Source organism: Hyperolius riggenbachi, chromosome 1 (assembly GCF_040937935.1).
Source record: "Hyperolius riggenbachi isolate aHypRig1 chromosome 1, aHypRig1.pri, whole genome shotgun sequence".
Taxonomy (NCBI): Eukaryota; Metazoa; Chordata; class Amphibia; order Anura; family Hyperoliidae; genus Hyperolius; species Hyperolius riggenbachi.
In genome coordinates this window covers 140,559,140-140,585,160 of record NC_090646.1, presented here as the reverse complement: position 1 = coordinate 140,585,160, position 26,021 = coordinate 140,559,140, and the positions used below count along the sequence as shown (strand labels likewise).

At 42.9% G+C, this 26,021-nt stretch overlaps 1 protein-coding gene across 7 annotated transcripts in view; it reads left to right on the top strand.

Moving 5' to 3' along the window:
* MTUS1 (microtubule associated scaffold protein 1) overlaps nucleotides 1–23,334 on the top strand; it is a 388,163-nt gene extending 364,829 nt beyond the window's left edge. For all 7 annotated transcript variants that reach the window (XM_068278642.1, XM_068278641.1, XM_068278639.1 and 4 more), the window contains 7 exons: nucleotides 5,549–5,763; nucleotides 6,404–6,509; nucleotides 7,399–7,472; nucleotides 7,565–7,660; nucleotides 13,042–13,158; nucleotides 15,799–15,896; nucleotides 20,167–23,334. In XM_068278642.1, coding sequence (XP_068134743.1) covers nucleotides 5,549–5,763; nucleotides 6,404–6,509; nucleotides 7,399–7,472; nucleotides 7,565–7,660; nucleotides 13,042–13,158; nucleotides 15,799–15,896; nucleotides 20,167–20,383 — 923 coding nt within the window. In that variant the 3' untranslated portion in view covers nucleotides 20,384–23,334. The remainder of the gene's footprint in view (nucleotides 1–5,548; nucleotides 5,764–6,403; nucleotides 6,510–7,398; nucleotides 7,473–7,564; nucleotides 7,661–13,041; nucleotides 13,159–15,798; nucleotides 15,897–20,166) is intronic.
* Nucleotides 23,335–26,021: the final 2,687 nt, after the last annotated feature.

The window sequence follows — 26,021 nt, the reverse complement described above, 5'->3', positions numbered from 1 at the left end:
TTATTTTAGGATTTGTATCAGCTGTAACAGATGTGTGTTCTTTGTTTCAAGGTGGTTATGCGGTTGTGTATCTTTTAGAGCAGAGAGGACATTCTGAGTTCAGGTCCACTTTATTTTTTGTGCTCTGAGAGGTTCACACCTCACACAGTTGTGGTAAAATGATTGGCATGCAAGAGTCTTGCGTATATTTCACAATGGTGTGGATTACACTGTTGATCCTCGTGTGAACTTTTAGTGAATGCTGTTACAAGAAGCACTATCTTCATATGATTCACTCTGTCTAATGGATAAATCCCTAATGTGAATGTAGTTTTAACAAGCTAATTAAGAAGACTTCTCAGTGAGAGAATCCAGACAGGAAAGTTTAGAGAGATCAGCTCTGGCTAATGCACGTAATGCCGTTATAACATTGTCCACGGATGAGGAGCAGACGAGGCAGCGTATGTACGCTGTGTGCAGGTGGCCTACCTGCTTCTATACATGTGAGGTGACAGATACACATGCCAAGTGACGGGCAGCTTCTTTTTTCTGTTTTATTTTCTTTTACCATTCTCTGCTTGCTGCTATTTTTGTTTTGTTTTTTTGTAGTTAAATATAAAAATCCACTTTTGTTATCACTTCAGTTTGGCGCTATTACACTAGAAGTCTGTGTTCCCACATGAGCTAACTGACCTTTTTTTTTTGTCAGTTTTCCGCTCAATGCAAAACTGACACTGAACGGATCCTATTTTATAAATAGGAGCAGTTGACACTTGTCATTCGGGGCCGGATCCGTGAGATCCATTGTGGTAAGTGGGCCGCACTTTTGTGCAGTCATCGATGATCCCAGACAGACTGCGGCGTTCCCCATATAGCCTATGGTGGTAAAGAATCTGCCCCTGGCTTCCATCGGACCACAGTGGAGACCTATGAAATGAGTGGTGGGCTTAATGGCACAGGTTGTTGCAGGCTGTGTACCTTCTTTTTATGTGTATATAAAATGCAGCTGTTTTAAGTGGACCTGAAATCTTCCACAGGACAGAAGGAAAACAGAGAAATGCACCCTCTATGTAGAGTTTAGCCTGTCTAATTCCACTTATCTGTGACTAATGTCAAGTGTAATTTGATCTTTCAGCGGTGTCAACTGGCTGCCGTGGCAGAGAGCTAATTGATCTATACAGGAAGTGGACACACTGCAGATTTATTGAAGGATTTGTATCAGCTGTAACAAATGTTTTTCTTTAAAGGTGTTTGTTTTTGTGTATCTTTTAGAGCAGTGAGGAAGTTCTGAGTTCAGGTTCACTTTAAGTGTTTCCAGCTGATACTGCTTCAGGGGAGTGTCCCAGTTTTCTAAGGCAGAATTGCATATGCGTTCACTATTATGTGCTATGGAAAATGCATATGCTATTCTGCCTAGTGTTCCTACCCTCACAGTGACTCAGTTATTCAAGGTGTGCAGTGAGGGCTAGTTCACACTGGGCACACAGAGTGCCGCTAGCCCTCGATCGCGTTCGGCTCGCGATCGCCATTTTAACTTAAATCTCGCAATTCTTGCATGCTTTGTGCTTGTGATTCCCGTTCAAAATAATGTGCGCTATATAGTTTGTGTGCATAACGCTCTATGCAGTTGTAAAGCGTATTCCCAGCGTGCTGTGCATGTGTAATGAGCGCTGTGTACCCCACCGCACGCTGTGCAATTTGTTATGCGTGCTGTGTAGTTCTAACACCTAAAATTTACGTGCAAAATTACGCCAGTAATTCATGAAGCACTCAAGCGCTATTGAATAACGCTGCTTAGTGAATCAACACCATCATAGCTAGTGTACAGTATATATCAGTATAAAGTGCAATAACAGTTTATACTATATGTAGGGCCGGACTTGTACTCTTTACCGCCCTAGGCCCCTGTCACCAGCTGCCCCTCTTAAGTAGGTAGCCAGATGACCCCTCCCCCTTCCCTCTAGTATATGTAGCCAGACCAGATGACTCCTTCCCCCTTTCTCTCCAGTATAGGTAGCCAGATGACACCCTTAATCCCTCCTTTTCCCACCCCCCACCTTTCAGTATAGGTAGCCAGCTTGCCTTCACACCGCAGCAACCATCTGTGTCACTCATTTCTCTGCTCGTCTCCAGTGCAGAAGCTTCCTCTTCCTTTCAGTCTCCAATGCTGCCCAAGTCCATAGCCGCTGGCCACAATGCAAACGTGCACAGAGAGCAAGGTGGCTGCTGCACAGGCGGCTAGCAGCACAGTTCTCCGGTCAGGTGCTAGCCTGATCTCCCTGAATTGCAGCATTTCCATTGTAGACCTGTTAAGCACACTTGGATACAAGTGCACAAGCACTTTAATGCGCCTCTAAATTGGGGGAAATGAAATGAAACCCATGCCGGGCTAGATTACCTCCTCCTGAGTGTGATGATGTTCCATTGTCTTCGTGGTCTGTCCCATTTCCCCACCCCAGTCCTCTGAATATTCCACTGGATTCCTCCGTTGAATACTTTTGCGGAAGTTCCTCAAGGGGTGCTGAGCAATTGGAAGGCGAGCCCCTCAGCAATTTTACAGTGAGCATCACTTGATTTCACAGTGCTGCAGAAGTTTGTAAGGCAGGGCTATAAACCTGAGCACGTTGAACCCAGCGCAGGAGATTTGGGCGCAGCCAGCCCCACCATAGATCGTAATAGGAATTATGGCTATAGCAGCGCATAGTGAGTAACTTTGATGTCGTCAGAAGATGGAGCTGAAGTTACTTTTAAAACACTAATTCAGCCACCAGCAATAGCTGGAAGCCGAATTACATCATTCCCCACCATACACGTGGACCTGGAGGGGGAATAGTAATTGACGCCGCGGGGACTTGTGGAGGAGCAGGCTAAGCCGTATATCAGCTGTATCCTGCACCCAAATCTCTCGGCTGCGATTTCACTTATACGCCTATAAACCTCCCAAACCCAGCCTCAAGGTAGGTTGGTGAAGGAAGCGGAGTGTGATGTCACCACTGTAATCCTCCCTTGGAATGGGTGATATCATGCAGATATACTGCTAATGGGAGCCTCATTTATTTCAGTGCAGTTTACAGAAGTGCAGAACCCATCCCTCATTTAGATAAATATGAAGTTCAGCTTTTATGCTAAGGCCAGTCTTTCTTAAAAGGCCTTCTCGATATAAAGCACTAACAGAACATTACAAATTATTTTTCCTTGCCAACATTTTCATTAGTGTTCAACATCCTAGCATCCCTTCGTCCCCTTAAATGAATGGATATGCTTTTAGGAAGGCAATTGGTACAGTTGTGCTGAGTACATGAAGTGCTGACATTTTAATGACTGGATCTGGGAGTCAATACATCTGTGTATTTTATTATGAAAAATGGTATTTTAGCTTATTGAAACACTTTCAGGGTTGAAATTTGCTTTATTATAAGACTGTTGGTTCATTTAATGTATATACCCTGGTGAAGACTTACCTTTCGTACTCACTACGGGCACAGCCTACTATTTTCGCTTCATCCAGCAAGCAATATGCTTTGTGTTGAGTGTGCTTATTTGAAATTCTCCTTATCGGAGTCTTCTGGAATGTAAGCCCAGTGTTCTCAGGTATCCCCCTCTGTTAGGTTACGCAGTAATGAGAATTGGGCAGTACAGGACAAGAGCCTTCTGTCACACAGCACCCTTCCTTTTTTTTTCTTTATCAGGAGAATTGTGTCATAAGCAGACCAAGCCCGGATACTCTTCATAATAAAATCTTCAAATGGCTCTTTTACTGCAAGGTTCATATTGTTTCACATGAAGAAGCAAATTCAATTAAGTTTCTCATTATGGGCTTTCTCTGGAAGGGAATATTTTATTCATAATTGCTAGATGTTTTCCAAGTTTTTTTTATTGAAGGGTTATTTTTCTGGCATAAGCAAAGTGTCAGTGAGATCTGCAAAAGGGGGAGGCCGAGTCTACTTAGGAGTGTTAAATTTGTCTTACAGATATATGAAACCTCCGGTAGTCTGTTTTAGTGAAGCCTTCTTATGCTGGGCATACACTGCTTGATTTTGCTGCTCGATCCTCCTGCCTGTTCGATTCCGCAGGAGATTCTCTTATCTTTCACTCGCTTTTCTTATCTCTTTCCATTGTCTTCAATGCGGAATCGAGCGCTTAAACGATCGGACGGGAGATTGGACATGTCGGAGATTATCTATCGAGTCATCTAAATGGCTCGAAATTGAGACGTGTATTCCCAGCATTAGACAGGAGACCATAGAGTGGACGGTATGAGTAAAAATCACAATTAATCTACCTTCTCTGCCTACATACAGGCAGGAAGCCGAAATTGGGGTAGACTAAATCCATTTTAAACTTAAGTGACTATACTTTTCTATTTTGCCTGATTGTGTTAAGTCCCAAATTCAGGCATTGTATGATGAAGCCTAGATGGGTTAGACATTTTAGTTGGGTTTTCACTGCTGCCTGGGTTTCTTCAAGGAGAATTTTTCTCCCACATTTATTCCATTGGGCACAGAGAACAGGAAGTGAAGATAATCCCCCCCCATCAGGGGCACAGAATGAGTGGGATACAGACAACAAAGCCTCACGTTATTTATCTTCCCCATCTTATGTTTTGGCTGCAGTTGATCATAAAATCAGAAGAGCACTATGAAGTGGGATATGTCATAAGGTCAACAAACCTAATTGCTTCCATTCCAACTGTCTCCTGTTTATTCATGTATTGTGAGGCTGTATTCAGGCTTTGTGCGATAAACCTGTTCAGATGATCGCCCGTTGATAATTATAATATAGCATGCCCGGCGCCAATTTCTGTCATTAGCCGTCTCTCGCACCTGGTTGGAAATTTGAGTTTATTTTTACCCTGACTTGTTCTTCCACACAAGTTCACTTGTTTATTCTGTTGGGCAGTTACACATTGGTAAATTCCAGTCAGTTTCTTCATTCTGACTTCTGGACATAGACAAGTTCTCACAAGTGAACAGTGCTAGGGGCGCATAAATGCATAGCGTGAGCATGCATCGCTATGTATAGCAGTCTGAGCAGAAAGTGGAAGACCGTGATCTCAGCTTCTATATCCAGAGTTCCAGATCATCTCATTGGTAAAGTGGAATGTTACAGCCTATCACTATTTTCTGTCTATAATACTGAGATAAGGCAGCATTACAGTACTGTGTCCATTCATCATAATTTCACTTGGAATAGTGATGGTGTCTAATCCCGAGGCACATCTAGCTACTTGTCTGCCAGGCATTGAGCCCACTGCTTTGGCTCTAGTGTTTGGATTAGGACTGTATTGATACAGATATTGCAGTGTGAAGCTGGTTATAGGCCTCCTATGGATGTCAGACATGCAGAACACAATCTGAAATCTGCATACAAATGTTAGCTTGAACATATGCAGCTAAACTATGTTAAACATGCTTGTTCCTCTCTAGTTGCTTCTCTATTATTATATCATTCTATATTGTTATTGCTCATCCACATTGAAACAGTCCTTTCTTTCCGTCAGTGTACATTGTCTACTAGAATGGTTTAAAGCTGGTCACGCTGATCTAGATCTTTTCTTGGTTGTGTGCAGTGTCTGCATCCAGTACCTGTGAAAAGTTAGAGCAGGAGAAGAACGACTTGCTGGTTGCTTATGAAGGTATTCTCCAGAAGGTGAAGGATGAACACATCGCGGAACTCACTGATTTGGAGGAAAAGCTCAAACAATTCTATACAGGAGAGTGTGAGAAGCTTCAGACCATATTCATCGAGGAAGCTGAGAAATACAAGAATGAGCTTCAGGAGAAGGTAACGTGACTACTGGTACTGTAAGGCTATCGTTTCACCTGTTTTTCACAGATTTTCCTTTGTTTATTCGTTTAATTCAGGCCGAGTTTAACCCGTCTCTAATCTTTATGTAGTCCCAATAAGTAGAAGATGCGATTTAGTTACAAATTTCAGCTAGAGGCAGAGAGTGTGTTTTTAGTAGTCTACAGAACTTGCAGTTAGCAAGCATATGAATTGTCACAAAGTAGTAGAGCTGCGGCTCCAGTATCTTGAACTCCCTTCCCACAGACATTCTCTGAAAGTCCTCTTTATTGCCAGAAATGAACACACAGAACATCACTCCAATTAGCATTACTGTGAACTACAAGCCCAGTATGTTGTGGGCTGGGGCACAGAAGAAGATAGGGGTTCTGATCACTGTAGGCAGAAGGCCCCATTCTTCTGCAAATAGCATGTGCATTTTTGATGTGTGATTGACATCTACAGTAGCGATGGTTTTAAAAAAAAGAAAACTTTTTTGGGTTTTTTTGCCAGTTATATTTTGGCGGAATTATTTTCTCATTTTACTTTCCACTCATTGTTTGCACATAATAAAAAGGTTAATCAGTGTAGTTCTGTCTATCCATCTTGCTGTTTCCATATATATTTTCTTACCGCACAGGTTGATGACCTCAATACCACTCATGAAGCTTATAGACTTGCGGCAGAAACCAGTCATTCTGAAGGGATTGAAAATATTAAAAAAGAATATGAGAAGTCCTTAACAGGTATGCGTTATTAACTTTTATTCACAGTTTACTTTGAATTCAGTGCTTGGTATAATTGAGGCAACTTGTACTTTGTTCATACTGTACCTCTCTTGTTTGAGACGTTCTCCACTACTATGCTAGTTACTATGAAATATGGCCTAAAGCCAAAGGCTCTGTAAAAGCTATGACCAGGAATTTTCCACTGTAATTGGCTTTTTAAGAACAGTAGGGTTGACCTTTTAAGTCTCAGAAAGTTCCCTCCTTTTCAGTTTTTGGTCTCAGCAAGTTCCCTCCTTTTCAGTTTTTGGTCTCAGCAACTTCCCTAGTTTTCAGTTTTTGGTCTCAGCAAGTTCCCTCCTTTTCAGTTTTTGGTCTCAGCAACTTCCCTCCTTTTCAGTTTTTGGTCTCAGCAACTTCCCTAGTTTTCAGTTTTTGGTCTCAGCGAGTTCCCGCCTTTTCAGTTTTTGGTCGCAGCGAGTTCTCTCCTTTTCCAGTTTTTGGTCTCAGCGAGTTCCCTCCTTTTCAGTTTTTGGTCTCAGCGAGTTCCCGCCTTTTCAGTTTTTGGTTTCAGCGAGTTCCCTCTTTTTTTCAGTTTTTGGTTTCAGCGAGTTCCCTCTTTTTTTCAGTTTTAGGTCTCAGCAAGTTCCCTCTTTTTTTCAGTTTTAGGTCTCAGCAAGTTCCCTCCTTTTCAAGTTATTGTCAGTGAGTTACCGCCATTTCCGTTTTGAATCTCTGAGTTCCCTTCTTTTCAGTTTTGGGTCTCAGCAAATTCCCTTCATTACAGTTTTAGGTCTCAGCAAATTACCTTCTATGCACTTAAATTGACTAATACAAATATTTGAGTTTCAAGATGGCAAGTTTTTTTCCTTTTAAATCTCAGAAATGTAATGCATTTTTTTCCCTCCAGAATTGAAAGGCTGCCAAGAGCGTGAGAATAAAGCTTTAGAAGATTCTTTCAAGGAAAAGCAAGCTGAGCTAGAGGTTAGTTTTTGTTTTTTTTTTTACTTCAGATTTACTTTTTATCTCCTATGTAGTTGTAAATTAAATTCCATTTTACTATTGTTGTTTCTCAGAAAAAAATAGAAGAGCTAAAACAGGAAAATGAATCCCTGAGGGAGAAAATGAAGATTGAAGAGGAGCATAAAAAGCAATCCAAAGAGAAATCCCAGGTCTGTTAACTGTTCTCTTTTTAGGTGTATAAATAAGTTGTGTGGACATCACCATCAGGTCCATTGGATGGAAACCGCTCCAAGTTCGCAATGTACTGCAATGACACAGAGCTCTTATTTCCCTGTTTAGATGTTCTTTAATCATTGTAAAACCTTTCTTTCTGAGGAAAGACTATACATAAATATAAGTCAACATATTCATTCCTCAAAGTATAATTCTTAATGGTTATTTCCAGGGAACCATTTAATCCATATGGCACAAGGTCAGATAATTGTGTGGTCGATAGTGATTAGCCATATGATGGACTAACAGGTTACAAGGCCTGGATCTGAAAACTCTCATTAAAGAAAATCCAAAATCTGATAATAAAATGTCATGAGTTTTTAGAAATAAACTAAGAAAGATTGGCACGCTATCTCCAATAATCACTTCCCATAACGACTAACAGAAGTAACCTTGATTTTGTCCCAGTGATGACTCCTGACTTCTACCGGGAAATAACATTCTAACAGATGGCCAATTTAAATAAAATGAAACCTATAGACTTGTGGATATGCCGTGTTGGTCTTCCCGTCAAACAATATCCTTCATTTACAATTCTGGTAGCAAATATTTCTTAGACCAATGACTCCATAAAACAGCCGAGTAAAATTTCCTACAAGGCATTCAGGATCCTTTCTTTATGCTTCATTTACCATGAGGAGTAGTCAACAACCTCCCAAGCTCTGCCTTGCTCTGGCAATTGGTTCTAGGTGTGCAAGTAGATCACTCCAAATGGGAGAAAAATTGCAGATATACTCATAAAGGCTCTATCAAAAAAGCAAGTCTGGATAACACATTTTAAAATGTGCTGGTATTAGACACAAGACAACATTTATATTGCACTTTAGTTTACATGAAATCTGAATGAAAGTAGAAATCCTTTGCATCTCATTTACCATCTTTGATGCTGAATATATGAAAGAGACCACCTTTTTTTCATGTTTTGTGGTCATGTTCTGCACTGTATTCCTTCTTGGAAATTTCATGTAATGTAAATAAAATTCCATTTAGAAATTTAAAAAAAAATGCATATACAAAATGCAGGAAAAGCCATTCTACCACATAGTTGGAGAACATCATTTTAACTCATCGCACATGAATGGTTTAAAGAATAAAATTTATCTCTGAAATATTGAAGTTCCTAACAATAAACACAGAGAGATCATACAAGTATAGAATGACTTGGCCCAGTGTATAAATGAATTGATCTTTACAAGAGGTTCTCCCTCTGTCTTAACCACTTGCCTACCACAGGGTATTTCACCTTGAAAACATATCACTCCTCCCATTCATTCACCAATAACTTTATCACTACTTATCACACCAAAGTAATTACATTGTTACATAGTTATTTTGGTTGAAAAAAGACATACGTCCATAGAGTTCAACCAGTATAAAGTACAACACCAGCCTGCTCCCTCACATATCCCTGTTGATCCAGAGGAAGGCGAAAAAACCCTTACAAGGCATGGTCCAATTAGCCCCTAAAGGGAAAAATTCCTTCTCGACTCCAGATGGCAATCAGATAAAATCCCTGGATCAACATCATTAGGCATTACCTAGTAAATGTAGCCATGGATGTCTTTCAACGCAAGGAAAGCATCTAAGCCCCCTTTAAATGCAGGTATAGAGTTTGCCATAACGACTTCCTGTGGCAATGCATTCCACATCTTAATCACGCTTACTGTAAAGAACCCTTTCCTAAATAAATGGCTAAAACGTTTTTCCTCCGCAGATCATGTCCTCTAGTCCTTTGAGAAGGCCTAGGGACAAAAAGCTCATCCGCCAAGCTATTATATTGCCCTCTGATGTAGAGTCTTTTCTCTAGACTAAATAAACCCAGTTTATCTAACCTTTCTTGATAAGTGAGACCTTCCATCCCACGTATCAATTTTGTTGCTCGTCTCTGCACCTGCTCTAAAACTGCATAATCTTTTTTGTAATGTGGTGCCCAGAACTGAATTCCATATCCCAGATGTGGCCTTACTAGAGAGTTAAACAGGGGCAATATTATGCTAGCATCTCGAGTTTTTATTTCCCTTTTAACCACCCTGGTGGTATTGACGAGCTCAGCTCGTCCAGGAAAAACTTGCTGAAAGCGGTATTGACGAGCTGAGCTCGTCAATACTGCCAGGGAGATTTATTGTTTCTCTGCCCCGCCGGCTGCACTTTTCCCTCATCAGAGGGATTCCCCAGGATGGCTGGATGCCTGTCAGCAGGCTGTGGGTAGCGATCTGTGCTACCCACAGCGTGCAGAACTAGCATCCAGCCACCCTGGGGAATCCCTGTGCAGCCATCGGAGCAGAGAATGTGCTCAGCAGCATGCGGGATTCCCCTTCTGTGCTGCGGGTGGCTGGTGCGGGGATCCCCTCTGTGGGGGGGGGGGGGAGGGTGTCCCCTGCTGTGCTGCGGGTGGCTGGTGCGGGGATCCCCTCTGTGCGGGGGGAGGGTGTCCCCTTCTGTGCTGGCTGGTAGTGGCCGGTACCGGCGGGGATCCTCTCTGTGGGGAGGGGGGGGGAGGGGGCATCCCCGTAATGTGCGTGCGGGTGACCCTGTAGTGTGTGTGTGGGGGGGCGGGTATCCCCCCTATGGGGCGAGTCTTGGCCGGTCGGGGACACCCCCTTCTGTGCGGGGGGGGGGAGGTGGGTGTCCCCTTCTATGAGAGCTGTGGGTGGCCTTTCCCTCCTCCCTCTCTGTCCCCCGTGCCCTCCTCACCCCCGATCCTGTGTCCCCCCCCGTCCCGTGTCTCCCCCCTGTCAGTCAAAAGCCCTGCTTTACTCACCTGAGGGCTTTCTCCTGCGCTGGCCGAGATGCACACCCTCCATCTCCATCGCCGAAGTCCCGGTCTCTGTAATTACAGTACGCGGCTTGGTGACGTCACCAAGCCGCGTACAGTAATTACAGAGAACACGAGACTTCGCGATGGAGGAGGAAGTGCGCCGCTTCCGCCGCAGGAGCAAGCCCTCAGGTGAGTAGATCAGGGCTTCTGACGGGGGAGACACGGGATTGGGGGGGGGGGGGGGCACGGGGGATCGGAAGGGATGGGGGGAAGAGGAGGGAGAGGCCACCCACAGCCCTCATAGATGGGGACACCCACCTCCCCCCACAACAGAAGGGGGTGTCCCCGACAGACCATGACTAGCCCCCATAGAAGGGGATATCCCCCACACACACAGAAGGGCCACCCAGCCACCTGCACGCACAGTATGGGGATCCCCCCCACAGAGGGGATCCCCACCGGCCACTACCAGCCAGCACAGAAGGGGAGCCCCCCCCACAGAAGGGACACCCGGCCAGAGTCAGGGGGCATCGGGGGCAATGGGGGGGGGGGGCAGAGGCACCCGCAAACCTGGCTCCCTATACATATGACTCCCTACACCTGGCTGCACATCTGTCTCCTATACACCTGGCAAACATCTTGCTCCCTATATACCTGGCAAAACATCTGGCTAATACATCTGGCTAACTACACCTGGCTGCACATCTGGCTAACTATACATCTGGCTAACTATACCTGGCTATACATCTGGCTAACTATACCTGGCTATACATCTGGCTAAACTATTCCTGGCTAATACATCTGGCTAACTACACCTGGCTGCACATCTGGCTAACTATACATCTGGCTAACTATACCTGGCTATACATCTGGCTAACTATACCTGGCTATACATCTGGGTCTTATACTCACCATTGGCATGCTGATCCCTCGTCGCGTACCTCTGATAGCTTCCCCGGTGCCTTCTTCCATGTCCCTTGGCGGATTTTGCTTCTCCCTTGGAGATCACATGTCCCCCGTCGATCGGCGTTGATGGAACCAGTGTCACACAGCATCATCAAAATCTCGCAGCAAACACTTTTTTTTTTTTAATTTAATTCAATACAATAACCTGTATTGAATTCAATACAAAAAAAAAAGATTGCAAAAAAAAAAATTGGTTGAAAATTATGGGAAATTAATTGAACCACTTTTTGCACGGAAATCCTGGGGAAATAGAACGCCAGGGTGGCTACTGCATCCCAAAATTTTGTTAGCTTTAGCTGCAGCTGCTTGGCATTGAGTACGATTATTTAACTTGTTGTCAATGAGTACTCCTAAGTCCTTCTCCAAGTTTGATGTCCCCAACTGTATCCCATTTATTTTGTATGGTGCTAGACCATTAGTACGTCCAAAATGCATGACTTTACATTTGTCAAGATTGAATTTCATCTGCCAAGTATGTGCCCATATAGCCATCCTATCCAGATCCTGTTGCAATATGACACTATGTATATATATATATATATATATATGTATGTATATATATGTATGTATATATATATATATATGTATGTATATATATATATATATATATATATATATATATATATATATATATATATATATATATATATATATATAATTTTTTATTTATTTTTTCTCCACAGATTAGGCTTTCTTTGGGTGGTATTTTTTTGCTAAGAAATATTTTAAAGGGAATAAGAAGGGAAAAAATGAACCCGTCACTATCTCTTTTAATTTTTTTTTTTTTTGGGGGGGGGGGCACTATAGTGGAGGAGGGGCATAAGGGGTTAATAACTAATAGGGGTCGCACAGTCACTGGCCACTGGTCGTGCACGTCCTCTATTACACTTCCGCCGCCGTACTAGGAAATCTAGTATTGCGCATGTGCAGGACACTCCCGCCAGCGGTAGCATGATCAAGGACGCTTGTGGCCGGAAACTGACTCGGTCACCTAAATAGAAACTCAGCCACTGCAAGGGACTGGATGATCGTTCCAGGATGGCGTGGGCACAGGGCGGCTGTAGGGGGCTGGTAGAAACCCCAGGTAAGTGAAACCTTTTTTTTTTTTTTTTTTCATTTAGTTTGGGTGCCCTTTAAACCATATCCAGCAAATGTCTCCTTTTTCAGTGAGTTTGTCACGCAGTAAGACATGCTCCCCCATTACACAATCTTATAATGCTGGGTGCTGTTCAACTGAACCACACAAGTATTTGTTTTAAATTGGGAATGAAAACCTGGTTTACTTGTAGCGGACCGTACCTGGTTTACTAACTTTTATATATTGTGTTCTGTTTTGCCTGTATATTACTTTTATTGATTTAAATGGACTTCATAACTCCACTATGTTATTTACTGGAAGCTGTGCAGTGCTTTGATGATCCACTGCTGTATCGGCATTGGATTGCATTGCTGTGTGGCTACTGGAGAAAGAGACAGCGATTTCTGCAGAGCAGCCGTTAAACAGAACATCTGTCATGTGTATGCTAAGTCTATGGCTCTATGAACCTGCTGTCCCCACAGTGGAATAACCAGTTTTCCTCTTCTCTCCTGCAGAGGAACCCTCAGGTGATGTATCTGGAGCAGGAGCTGGAGAGTCTAAAGGCAGTGCTGGAAATTAAAAATGAAAAATTACACCAACAAGACAAAAAGCTGATGCAGATCGAGAAACTTGTAAGTGCTTTCCTTTGCTATACATCTGGCAACACTAATGGAGAACTATTTGTGTGCACCAAACTGCTTAATGTAAATTTAATGATGTTTGTAGGTTGCCAGTTCCAGGCTCTGACGCTGATATTCCTCTAGTTACTAGGCTAGCTTTTCATTATTAATACTGTTACTATATCGGGCCCTTTCAAAACCCATAGGATTTAGTTTGTCCCCTCCCTACTTCTGTTTACCAAAGCTGGTTTTGTATTTGTATAGTGCTGATGCAGTGCTTTATACAGTGAGTGTATATTTAGATTTATGTCACTAAAGGTGCCCATACACATTGATTTATTTTCCTGTCAGTGCCTAGCAAGTTCAACCACTGTGATCAAATCTGCCAGCAGTCAATGCTTCAACATGTCTGCCTGCTTCAATGCATATTGGGCTAAAACCCATCAAAATTATCAATCATTTTGAATGGAAACTATCGCATGAATGAAATCGCGATGTAGGGCAAGATGATTACGTAATCATCAAAGCTGCGTTTTTTAACTCTTATAATTTTCAGCGTTCCATGTGTTTCCATGCGTATATTTCTCCTCACACGCAAAGTGTTGTCCACGTTCCATGTCACTATGGATCGCTTCCTTCTTCCGGCCGGAAGGAGGAAGCGTGGTAGTGAATTGTGTAACGCAGCCAAAAGGAGAATGATACGCATAGGATCCACACTTCTGGACTGGACCTGAACTCTTGCCCAGAACGGAAGGAAAACATAGAGGTATACACCCTGCATGTATTTAGAGAGTTTAGCCTGTTTAATTCCGCCTCATTTCTGTCTAATCGCAAGTTGTAATTTGATCTCTCTCCCTTGTGTCACCTGATTGCTATGGAAGAGATGGCAGATAAGCTCATTTGAAAGCACAGGATTAATGTCTGCTTCCATGAATCAGGAAGTAGAAACAGGCCAGATTTATTTTAGGATTTGTATCAGCTGTAACAAAGAAATGTTTTTTTTGGTTATTATGCTGTTGCGTATCTTTTAGAGCAGAGAGCAGGTCCACTTTAACTAAAAACTTAACCCCCATCACCCACGGTCACACACATTTGCATTATATTAATAGCTATTTGTTTTAATAAATTCACAATGCAGTAACATTTACAAACATGACAGAAAATAACATCATACTATCAATTTGATAGTATGTCATTTTCTGTCAATGCATGTTTGTAAATGTTACTGTACATTGAATGTAGTGGCAAAGCTTGATTTGAAGAAAATCGTAAATTGAAATCTAAATTTGACAGCAAAAATCGTAATTCAATATTTTCCTAAAATCGTGCAGGCCTAACGCATATAGTGTTTCACTGTATCAATCAGTCCTTCATTTTGGCAGAGAGGAGCTTACAATTTAATACCACATACCATCCTCTCAGTTTTTTTTTTTTTTTTGTTTGTTTTTATGAGGGAGCCTATTAACATATCGATATTAGGTGTCTATTTATAAAGCAGCAGTGAGCTCATCACTGTCATTAGTTATGTTACCACTGGCCACCTTATTGCATTGCATTTCCAAAACCAAACTAGGGAAGACTTAGAAATTAAATGTTAGGGATAACACAATGTTGAGTGAGCATTGAAAGCGGGTGGGGAAGCCTATTAAAAGCATTAGAATGTTTTTTGTTTTTTTCCCCCTAAGCCATAACATGCTAATACAGTGATAACAGTGGTACTGGAGCTTAAAAGGTAATTTGTGCACTGGTGATTGCAGTGTGTAATAGAAATCAGCGGAGAGTGTGGTTAGCAGTGACCTTGATAGATATGGGGGGAGGGGGTGTTTTTGGCGCAGGTTAAAGTGAATGCACCTTGCTGAATACCTTCAGTGGCACAGAGAGTACAAAATACAGCAATACAGGGACATTTATAATATTTTTGCCTATAGTACAATTCTATAACATAAGGAAAGGCAGCACACAGACAGCTCAAGAAGTTCCTGTTCACCATATACGCAAAGCAAGTATTCATTGTGTTTTTATTTTGCTTGACCACAACACTTGCTTGTTGGATGTCTTGTTCTTTTGTGCTTCTCCACCCATATTTCTGGGAACTGTGCAAACAAGTGTTGGCAAATGTTTATTCAATGGAATTCAGCAGTCACGTGTGCCATGTGCTGTTATGTTTGCTTTAAGAATGCCCTGTAAGATGAAAGTTGCCGTATGGTCAGTCTGACTTGTACTAAACTGACGTTTAGGGAGCCAAACACCTAAATGGGAAAATATCTAAAATTAAACCTTCCCCCTAAGGAAGGTTTGTTGTAGTGTGCATTTTTTTGCCTAAAGCAGGCAAATCCCCTCAGCCATGCATGGCCCGGCTACAAGGATTCAGATCTGTACACTCATGACAAGTGTTGGCGTCCACCACAGAGACTGATTCCAACACAAGTGGAAACGGGCTCTTTATTGCATTAGGTGAGTGTGACCGCAGACTTACCTGGAGGCTGCCCAGTACTGCCATTGCTACAAGAAGGCACCAGGTGTGTTAACCAGTGCTGTGAAATTACCTGCCACTGTAAACCATTTATGTAGCTAAATGTAGGTGGTGATCTGTTCATTGCTTGCTGTTTGCCTTGCTTTTTGACAGAAACAAATGTTTTGTTTTGCCTTAAGGTGGAGACTAATACAATTCTAGTAGAACGACTGAACAAGTGTCAGCAGGAGAACGAGGATCTCAAAGCCCGTATGGCGAATCACATAGCTATTTCAAGGTAACTGATAGATCCAGTCTATTCCCTGTGATATGAATTTAGTAAGCAGAGGTGTCACTTTGAAGCAAATTTTTGAAGTTTGCTTCAATCTATAATTAACTTGTGAGGGGGAAGCCTCTGGATCTTAAAGTGGCTTCCCCCACTATTCTCAGCTAGGCCGACCCAGCAATGAGACCCCCAAAGTGCAGCCGTACTGCACCTGCACAGTAGCATGGACCTGCTCAAGCTCTGGCGGAAAAAGTTGAGCCTGCAAATGTACTGCCTATCTTAAAAGAAGAGTAAGCTTTAGGCTAAAACGCCTTCTTCAGACTCTATTCCTGTAGGTCTTAAGAAGGCTTATTAGCCAATAGCTTACTGTGTGTTTTTGCTTTTACGTTTGCCAATAAATAGTATCCTACTGATTCAAAACTTCCTGCTTTAATGGCTGACATGGTATAACAATCGGCAACTTGACTGCATTTACAACCTTAAAGGGAATGTCCGAGGTACTTACAGGGGGAAAAAAAAAATCTACTTACCCGGGGCTTCCTCCAGCCCCTTGCAGCCTTCCTGTGACCTTGCCGTAGCTCAGGTCCCAGCCTGTGGGTTCCCTCCAGTGCAGATGCCGACCTCGCCAGAACTACTGCGCCTGCACAGTACGCTCCAGATGACGTCAGCAGGACCACGAGCGGCTCTCATGCAGACGCAGCATCTGCATAGGTGGGGACTCCGGGCCCACTGGCCGGCTCCCTGGAGCTACAGCGAGGGCACAGGACAGCTGCAAGGGGCTGGAGGAAGCCCCGGATCAGTAGATATTTTTATTTAAGTACCTCGGACATTCCCTTTTAACCAGTTCACCCCCAAGGGTTTTTACCCTAACGGACCAGAGCAATTTTCACCTCCAGTGCTCCTCCCTTTTATTCCCTAATATCTTGATTACTACTTATCATAAGAATATGATCTATACCTCGTTTTTTTTGCCACCAATTAGGCTTTTTTGCTAAGAATTTTTTATTCTAAATGTGTTTTAATGGGAAAAATACAAAAAATCATAGAAAAAAATCATTTCTCAGTTTTCAGCCATTATAGTTTTAAAATTAAACATTCTCCTGTGGATAAAAGCAACACATTTTATTTGCACAGTTGTCCCGATTATTAAACAGTTTAAATTATGTCCCTATCACAATGTATGGCAACAATTTATTATTTTGAAATATACGGTAGGCGTTATGTTTCTGTCTGTTTTTTTTTTTTTTTTTTTGTTCTGGCCATAATTACAAGCCCCTATGTGATAAAGTAAAATTAATTTTCCCTCATAAAATATACATTAAAAAAGCGGAGTCCCTAAGGCAACTATTTATTTATTTTAAGCAGATTATAAGTGGTTTTTTTTTTTGGGGGGGGGGGGGGGGTGTTGGTAGTGTAATTTATAAATTTTATTAATATTGCGTATGTGCATAGTATGTATGTGCCTGTATGTGTAATATACTTTTTGGCCACAAGATGGCGCTAGTAAAAACACTCCTGTTATAACAAGTGATCACTGACAGGAACGCGCAACGTATTAAGACGTCATGTTGCCATTGACAGGCTAAAGCATTGACAGGCTAAAGCATGACGTTTTAATATGTGCAATTATCATTAAATGGTTAGGCTATGCACCCCCTCTCCCCACAACCAGTGATTTTTTTTTTTTGCGTGACGAGCGATCGTTTCTGCGATCTTGCAACATGGGTATGTGTGCATGATCAGGCGAACAACGCTTTGCAACAGGGCTGTGGAGTCGGAATCTGGGTCATGGAGTCGGAGTCGGGGCAATTTTGGGTGCCTGGAGTCGGGGAAAAAATGCACCGACTCAGACTCCGACTCCTAATGAATTTAAACTGTAATTAAAATAGAAAATATGATAAAATGTTCTATTTCTCAGATAAGTCATCATAAATAATTTATTCATACAGTAATAGCTGTGCTTAGTCCACAAAAATGAAATGAACCAATCAAAATTAGTTACTTGTGCTGCTTCAATAAAGCGGTCCCCGTATTTTTAAAGTCAGATATACATATCTGATTGTGACTGTATATATGATGTGTACACAGGAATCTCTTATATATGTTACGGCCAGAACCCGAAATTTGGCCACTTCTAGTTCTGGCCGGCCACTTCGGGCTCTGGCCGGCCAATTCGCGAAGTGCCCGCTGCGCTGCGGCCAATGTTAGAAACGGATCGTTTACTCTGATATGAATGTATCTTCTGGCCGCAGCGCAGCGGCCAAACGTATTAATTTGTTGCAATTTTAAGCCGGCAGCAATGTAACGATTCAAGCCGCCGGCTTTTTCATCTGCCTCATCTCTCTCCCTCTCTTTCTTATGGGCAGCCGGGCGGGGACACGCGTGTCCCTCCGGAGTCGTTCGTCGCGGCAGGGAAGCCTGCCGTTCTTGCAGAGCGGGTGCTGGCAGAAGCAATGTCTGCAGCCTCCCCGCTCTGCTGCCCCTGCTGCGACGAACGACTCCCGGGGGGGACTCGCGTGTACCCCCCCCCCCCCCCGCCGGCTGGCCATAAGAAAGAGAGGGAGAGAGATGAGGCAGATGAAAAAGCCGGCGGCTTGAATCGTTACATTGCCGCCGGCTTAAAATTGCAACAAATTAATACGTTTGGCCGCTGCGCTGCGGCCAGAAGATACATTCATATCAGAGTAAACGATCCGTTTCTAACATTGGCCGCAGCGCAGCGGGCACTTCGCGAATTGGCCGGCCAGAACCCGAAGTGGCCGGCCAGAACTAGAAGTGGCCAAACTTCGGGTTCTGGCCGTAACATATATACGAAATAACATCTATGCTGTAAGTATAAAGCCTGATGTGTAGCTGTGTCACTAATAGAGATGGCCAATGAGATGGAAATAATTCTGCGTTGATTCTGATTTATGCAAATGTACTCAGGAAATCAAATAATTTGATATGTTGTTAAAATTTGGTTTAGTGACTACGAATTAAATGGTACCTGAGAAGGATGAAAAGTAAAGTTTTATACATACCTGTGGTTTCTTCCAGCCCCCTTCAGGCTAATCAGTCCCTCGCTGTCCACCTCCACCACCTGTATCTTCTGCTATGAGTCCTGGTAATTCAGCCAGTCAGTGCAGTCCGGCCGCATGCCGCTTCCACGGCCAGGAGCGTTCTGCACCTGCGCAACAGTGCTGTGCAGGAGTAGTACGCTCCCGGCGGCGGAGTGTGTGCATGCGCACTACGCCAGACTGGCTCAAGTACCTGGACTCATAGCAGAAGATCCAGGTGGTGGAGGAGGACAGCGAGGGACTGATTAGTCTGAAGGGGGCTGGAGGAAGCCCCAGGTAGGTATAAAACTTTAATTTCATCTGTCTCAGGTTTACTTTGTTACACAGTAGTACTATACTCTACATATGCACTCTCCACAGAACTGCAGGGAATCCAATGAGAATGTTGTGCACATTGAACACAGAGGTGTTGTCTATCACCCATAAACCTGGTTCAGATTGTGCATGAATAATGTGTAATAGAGGAAGAATCCCTTCATTCTCCTGCAGAGTACCTGCATATCACTCTTACATGTACCCACAGTCACATTGCCTAGGGCCTGATAGATGTTCTTTGTTCCGGCCTGTACCTTTTACAAGTACTCTTACCAAGGACTAGTTTTAGTCTAACTAAAGGGAAATAAATATGGCAGTCTCCATATCCTTCTCACTTCAGTTGTCTTTTAAAATTCCTAAGCGTTGGCAGTTAAGAGACGAATTTCATGTTACATACTTTCAATCAACAAGATTGTAATATGCAAATTAGAGGAGTCTGAGTCGGTGGAATCCTAAACTGAGGAGTCGGTGGATTTTTGTACCGAGTCCACAGCCCTGCTTTGCAACACTTGACACTTAGGACCGTCACGGCGGGGGATCGGATCTTTTAAGATGCCCGACTCCTCCACAAAGTGCAACAATCATTTTAACTCTCGTTTGTGCCCGTCTTGTGACATAGTGTGATCCTGCAGGTAGATAGATGGATCGGACAATGCTCATTTGTCGGGCCGCATTACCGAGCATTCCTCTGATCCTTCTAGCATTGAGTACGGGGGCTTGCGTTGAGAAAACAAAATGTTAGGCTGGTATTCCACAATATGAACCCTTTTTAACAGAACAAACTTATTTTAGATCTCATTGGAGATTGTTGTCCAAGTACTGTATTTTGCTGCTTAGGTAGGCTGAAAGTAATGATTTTCTTCTGCCATTACAGGCAGCTGTCTAATGATTTTCTTCTGCCATTACAGGCAGCTGTCTACAGAGCAAGAGGTCCTGCAGCGATCTCTGGAGAAAGAATCCAAAGCAAACAAACGATTGTCGATGGAGAATGAAGAACTCCTCTGGAAGTTGCACAACGGGGACCTATGCAGCCCTAAAAAATTGTCTCCGTCTTCTCCTGGAATCCCTTTTACCCCTTCACGGAACTCGGGCTCTTTTTCCAGCCCCACAGTGTCGCCCAGATGACACCACATCAGTGCTTCTAGACTCCACTAAAACATTTCAGGACATGGTGGGGTGATTGGTTTGGGACTTGTACAGTGGAAGATACAGCTATATTAGCTACCTAACCATTAAACATGACTGGAATTTTGGAATTGGGAGAACCGTTCTGCCACCTACTGGAATTGAAGGGGCAACTGGTTGATGTTGCTCTTTCTGCTAAAGAGAAGACTTTATGAAAAGGAATAAATATATGGACATTGTTGCACAAAGCACTTACCTAGCAAGATACAGCCGTTCTTGCATTTTTTGCCTTTTTTCACCTACAGCGAGTATATAGGGAAAAAAGCTCAGGGCTTGTAGATAAAAGATCACAAACTTTTTTTTTTTTTTTCTCTAGTTTCTTTATCACCTGTACTCTTATTTCTCCCTCTGGATGGGTTGGTTGTGAAGTGAATGAGATGGATGTGACACCTGATTTGTGTACCTCATGCTGCCTGTGTGTTTTTTTGTTAAAGGTTTTTTTTCTTGTTTTGTTTTTTTCTGTCTTTTGTACAGAACTATAACCGTAACATATGACTGTATTACAAAGAAACCACGAAACTGCTTTAGACACTCGGCACAACACATTTTTTGCCTCTTCCTGTTGTGAGCCTCTTTATAAAAGCATCCATATGCGTGATCTAGTAAGGTTTGGGGGGTTTTTATAGCTTGTGCCCCAGTGACTGTCTTGGTCTCTAAAGTGTAGGACTGGTGTGTATTTCAGCGATTGTTAAGCACCATTCTGCTCCTCTTTGTGCGCTGATCATCAGCTACGTAACATTGTCATTTGTTTTGGGACTATGCAAAAGGCATCACATTGGTGTTCTTGTAAAGATTTCTTCATATTAAGCTTGTGTCTTTGCAGCAGTCAGGCAAAAGTTACATTGTTAATACGGCTTTGACATCCTGAGATTGTACATGCAGCAAATTACATCACCTGTAAGGGGTAATTGCCAGATGGAGTCTTATTTGCAGTTTAGGTGTACTTAAAAGACAACTATCGCTAAAATGTGTGAAATTTAAAATAGGCTATTCGTTGTACATTTGTCCGAGAGTAAAATGCACCTTAATTATTTTTTTATGTAGCAAGTAAAAAACTGACAGCTCTGACAGATTTTGGAAGAGTTTATTGCTTCATAGGGGTTTGCCATATTCTTTTCAAAAGTACTTCCTGGAAAAGGACCTTTACAATGATGCTGGAAAACTAGTTTTCTCCTCTGCACACTACTCTGACAGTTGGATTTTGCCATTGCCATCCGGGGAGTGCTTTTGAATATAACAAAAATTTCTGAGAATCCCAGTGAGGAGATAGACTGGTCCAAAATCTGTAAGATCTGTCACATTTCTACTGCCTACTGTTAGTAACAGAAACATAGGAAAATAATTTATAGTATGTTTTGTGATACATGTACAACTAATATGCTTTTATTTTAAATGTTGCAATTTTTCCTGCTAGTGGTCCTTTAAACCGAACTTTGTCTTGTTAAGTCTTCCTTAGGCTGGTGTGTAATTTTGTTAAGGAAGTACTGGGAAACATCTTATGCTTAGAAGAGGCTCCTCCAATAGTGCTGTTTCTTTGACTCTAAAATAATGTATTCTGCATCTGAAGGTGAGCTGCAGGGGGTGGGCGGATCTTCAGGTATTGAATGGAAGGTGAAGCCTACAGAGAAGTACAAATTATGACCATCTGCTATAGAAACTCCTCCCAGAACACAGTATGTTTATGGAAGCCCCACCCCTCCAGCTCTTCTATCAGCAGCTTCAGAAGCTCTAGGTGCCCTATTGGAAGACATCTTCTAGCTGTCAGATGAGCTTTTCCAGTAACAAAATGATGTGACAATTTTCACGCAACCGAACAAGAGTAAGTTTGGTGTCATTTAAACTCCAGCCAAATCAATTTTTATTTGGTAGGAAAGGGTTCAACTTTCTGTGAAGCTTTCATTGTCTCTTCCACTGTGGAGGTTCCACTTCCTTCCTGTCCTGGTGACACCAAGAGCACTGCTGTGAAGTGAACATCTGATTCCCCCGATAGAGAGCTGTCTCCATAAGGGGCTGCGGAAAGTCACTATTTCTGAAGATTTAACTTCAGAGAATTGTAGAAATTGTAGGTGTCACTGTGACAGGAAATACGAGAAGACACATACTGCAATAATAAAGTTTACCCTTTTTGGCTTGAGTTCCTTAAAGCAGTACAGAGTGCATTAGGAATGTTAAGTTTCCCGTAGCAACCAGATTCCAGTTTACGGTCTTCAGAGCGGTAGAAGACTGATCCTGGATGCTTTAGGTTGTTGGGATCCTGTACATTTCTATTTCCATGAATCTGTGTATGCCTTGCACCTTCTGAGAGTTGGGTATCCAGAGAACACTGGAATACCATTGTCTGTAGCTTGTCGCTGATTTCCCAAAACCCCAGAGAACTCCAGGAACTGTCAAATGTCTTGTGTAACTGCTTTACCTCTTGTCGAGCTAACTTTTATCGCAGTGTGGTTTGGTATAAATCGTTTCCAAAAACTTGTCCAAAGAGTTTATTACACCGTAAGAAAAAAAGAAAAAATAATCTGTTTTCAATTGTTTGTTCTTTGGTTTTGTACCCACATTCTAGACATTGAAGTCCTGCTCATACTGCCACTGGGCTCTCTGGGTAAGGCGGGTCAGGCCTGCTACCAACTTGTATTGGTGTGTACTGCTGAGCCTGCCTTGCTGTCCCTAGGACTTCAGGTCAGTCACTGATAGGACAGATACGGGCACAGGATAAACTTTGTGTAATTTTTTGTTTTAGTTGTTTTCATCTGCATCATGCAAATGTGTGTAGCTTCTAGTAAACTTGGATGTAAAAAGAATTAATAAAGCTGTAGTTGCTTGGTTTGTAATGATGGAAATATATTCTGACATGTAATAAGAGAATAAATTTATTGGTGCAGTAATTTACTTTATACAGCAATGTTCCGGTGCATGTTATTAGCTATTCACATCATGCTTGTTGAGAACTGGAGAGTAGTATTGGTGTTCAACTTCGATATAGTGAAATCAATCAAAAGAATACTCCTGAGCGCCACTGTTCAGCACCGAACAAGCGGAAAGGGTCAGGAGGAGTTAATTGCCTTGTATGACACATTGTGCGGACTCTGATGCTTCCTCCTTGCAAACCAGAAGAAGGACGTATTGGAGTCACTTGACTGCCCAATGTCACAGGGTGGTGAACTCCTCCCCCCTTACCCTGTCCACTTGTTCAGGTGCTGAATACCAGCAGTCGGGAGTATTCGGTTGTTCGATTTTACTATACCGAATTCAAACACCAACACTACGAGAGTCTACTAACACAGAAATCTGCACTCTTGGGAAGGAAAGCTGTGTTGGCAAATGAAGGCCACTAGCTGCAAATCGGTTAGCTGACAGTTGGTTAGTAGCTGCAGGCTTTGATTTGGTAACACAACTTGCTCTTCCTGGGTGTGTGAAGATCTGAATGTTAACAGAATTCTCCATAACTTTTTATAAGCTGAATTAAATTCACTCACCGGGTCATTCAAGCATTTAATCTCTGCATCACTAGACCTTGTTGCAGGTGGCCAATAAAATGCTAAGTTTTCCAGCGTGCATGCAAATTTAATGCAGGTTTTATGTAACTGGGAATTGGGCCAATCCAGATTGGCATTTAACTGATCCAATTCCAAGCTGCGTACAATCTGAGTTTCATGCAAGCAGGAATTGCTAGCGTGAAATGGACCATCTTTAGTCATGGTAAGCAATGCTGCATTTGATTGGTTCAGTTCTGCTATAATCTTTATGCCTTGTACATACAATGCAATTTTCAGCCAAATCGATTATTTCTAACAGGTCCAATCTGATTTCCGATCTTTTTCTGATTGATTTTATAATCGCATCTATACAAAATTGATGAGAAAAACAATGGGAAATCAAATCGGACCTGTCAGAAATGATAAATCTCATGGAAAATTGCATCATGTGTTCTAAGCATTAGAGCCAGATGATCATCAGGACATCCAGGCAATCTGCATTGCTTAAAAGAAAATAAATATGGAAGCCCCCATATCCCTCTCACTTCAGGTGTCCCACAATCATGCAGTAGCTGCCATTGCAGTAGAATCACACACCTGTATATAGTGGACTCCACCCTCAGTCACACTTAATTGTTGTAGCACCCTGCCTGTGTCATCCTAATGCACATTGTGCCAGGTGTACAGGAGAGACGGGAAAAATCAAACTGTCCATACAGTAGTTACAGGCACAACAATAAAGCAGAGGTGTCAGACTCAAACATGTAAGGGGCCAAAATCTAAAAAATCGTCAGTTTCAGGCCACGTTGTTTATTAAGACATTTATTGAACAGTCTCAGTGGCGTAACTAGAACGACTCTGGGGGAAGCGGGGATCCCTGCTACTCACCCTCCCCCTTCTGCAGAGTACCGTATATACTCGCATATAAGCTGACCTGCATATAAGCCGACCCCCCAAGTTTTACTTAAAAAGGGGTAAAATTGTTTAATATAAACCAAGGGTAGCAATCGCATCAAAGGCAAGCAAGCAGAACCACAGTCACAGGTGCCTCTATATAGTGCACTGATGGTGTGACAATGTAACCCCCCCCCCCCCCCCATACACACACACACACACACACACACAAACACACACTCCTCAAATGCCCCACATTAAAACTGTCACCCCGCAAGAATGCCCTCCATCACATGTATAACACAATAATGAAAATCAAATATTCCCACCTACACAGACACTGCCCGAGTGCCCCCCACCAAAATGTATAACACAATTACCAGTATGACAATAAAAATAGACAGACACACACACACACACACACACACACACACACACACACACCCCGCCTGAGTGCCTCCTGCCAAAATGTATAATACAATTATGACCAAATAGTCCCCCCTGCAAAAACACTACCCGTGTGCCCCCAGGCATTGCATAGCCATGTGCAGCATAACCACGTTCTTCCTTACCTGACCCGAGTGCCCCCCTCCTGGTCAATGCACAGCGTTGTGTGCTTCCTCTATTCACGTGAGTGCCCTCCCCGGCATTAGTGTGGTGATGCACAGTGGTATGTGCTTCCTCCAATCAAGCGGCCCTGCCCGGCATTAGCATTGTGATACACAGCGGTGCAAGTCTTCTCTCTGGCCCGCACTGACAGGATTCAGACTACTTCTCCCTCGCAGTCTCGTTTCCATGGCACCCTGTTATTACGTCATAGAGAAGAGACTGAAGTAGAAGCAGGTTGAATCCTATCAGCGCGGGCCAGAGAGAAGACGCACACCGCTGTGTATCACCATGCTAATGCCGGGCAGGGCACCCACTTGATCGGAGGAAGCACAGACCTCTGTGCATTGACCGGGGGGCATTCGGGTCAGGTAAAAAAAAAAATGCGGTTATGCGTTACATGGCTCTGCAATTACTGGGGGCACTCGGGCAGTGTTTGTATAAGGGGGGGCTATTTGATGTCATACTTGTATTATACATTTGGCAGGGGGGGGCACAACATTTTTGGTGACTCACATAGGAGCAGACACCCCCACTTTAGGGCCCATTTTTGACCCAAAAATTTGGCATCTATGCGAGTATATACGGTAACACAATGGAGCAGT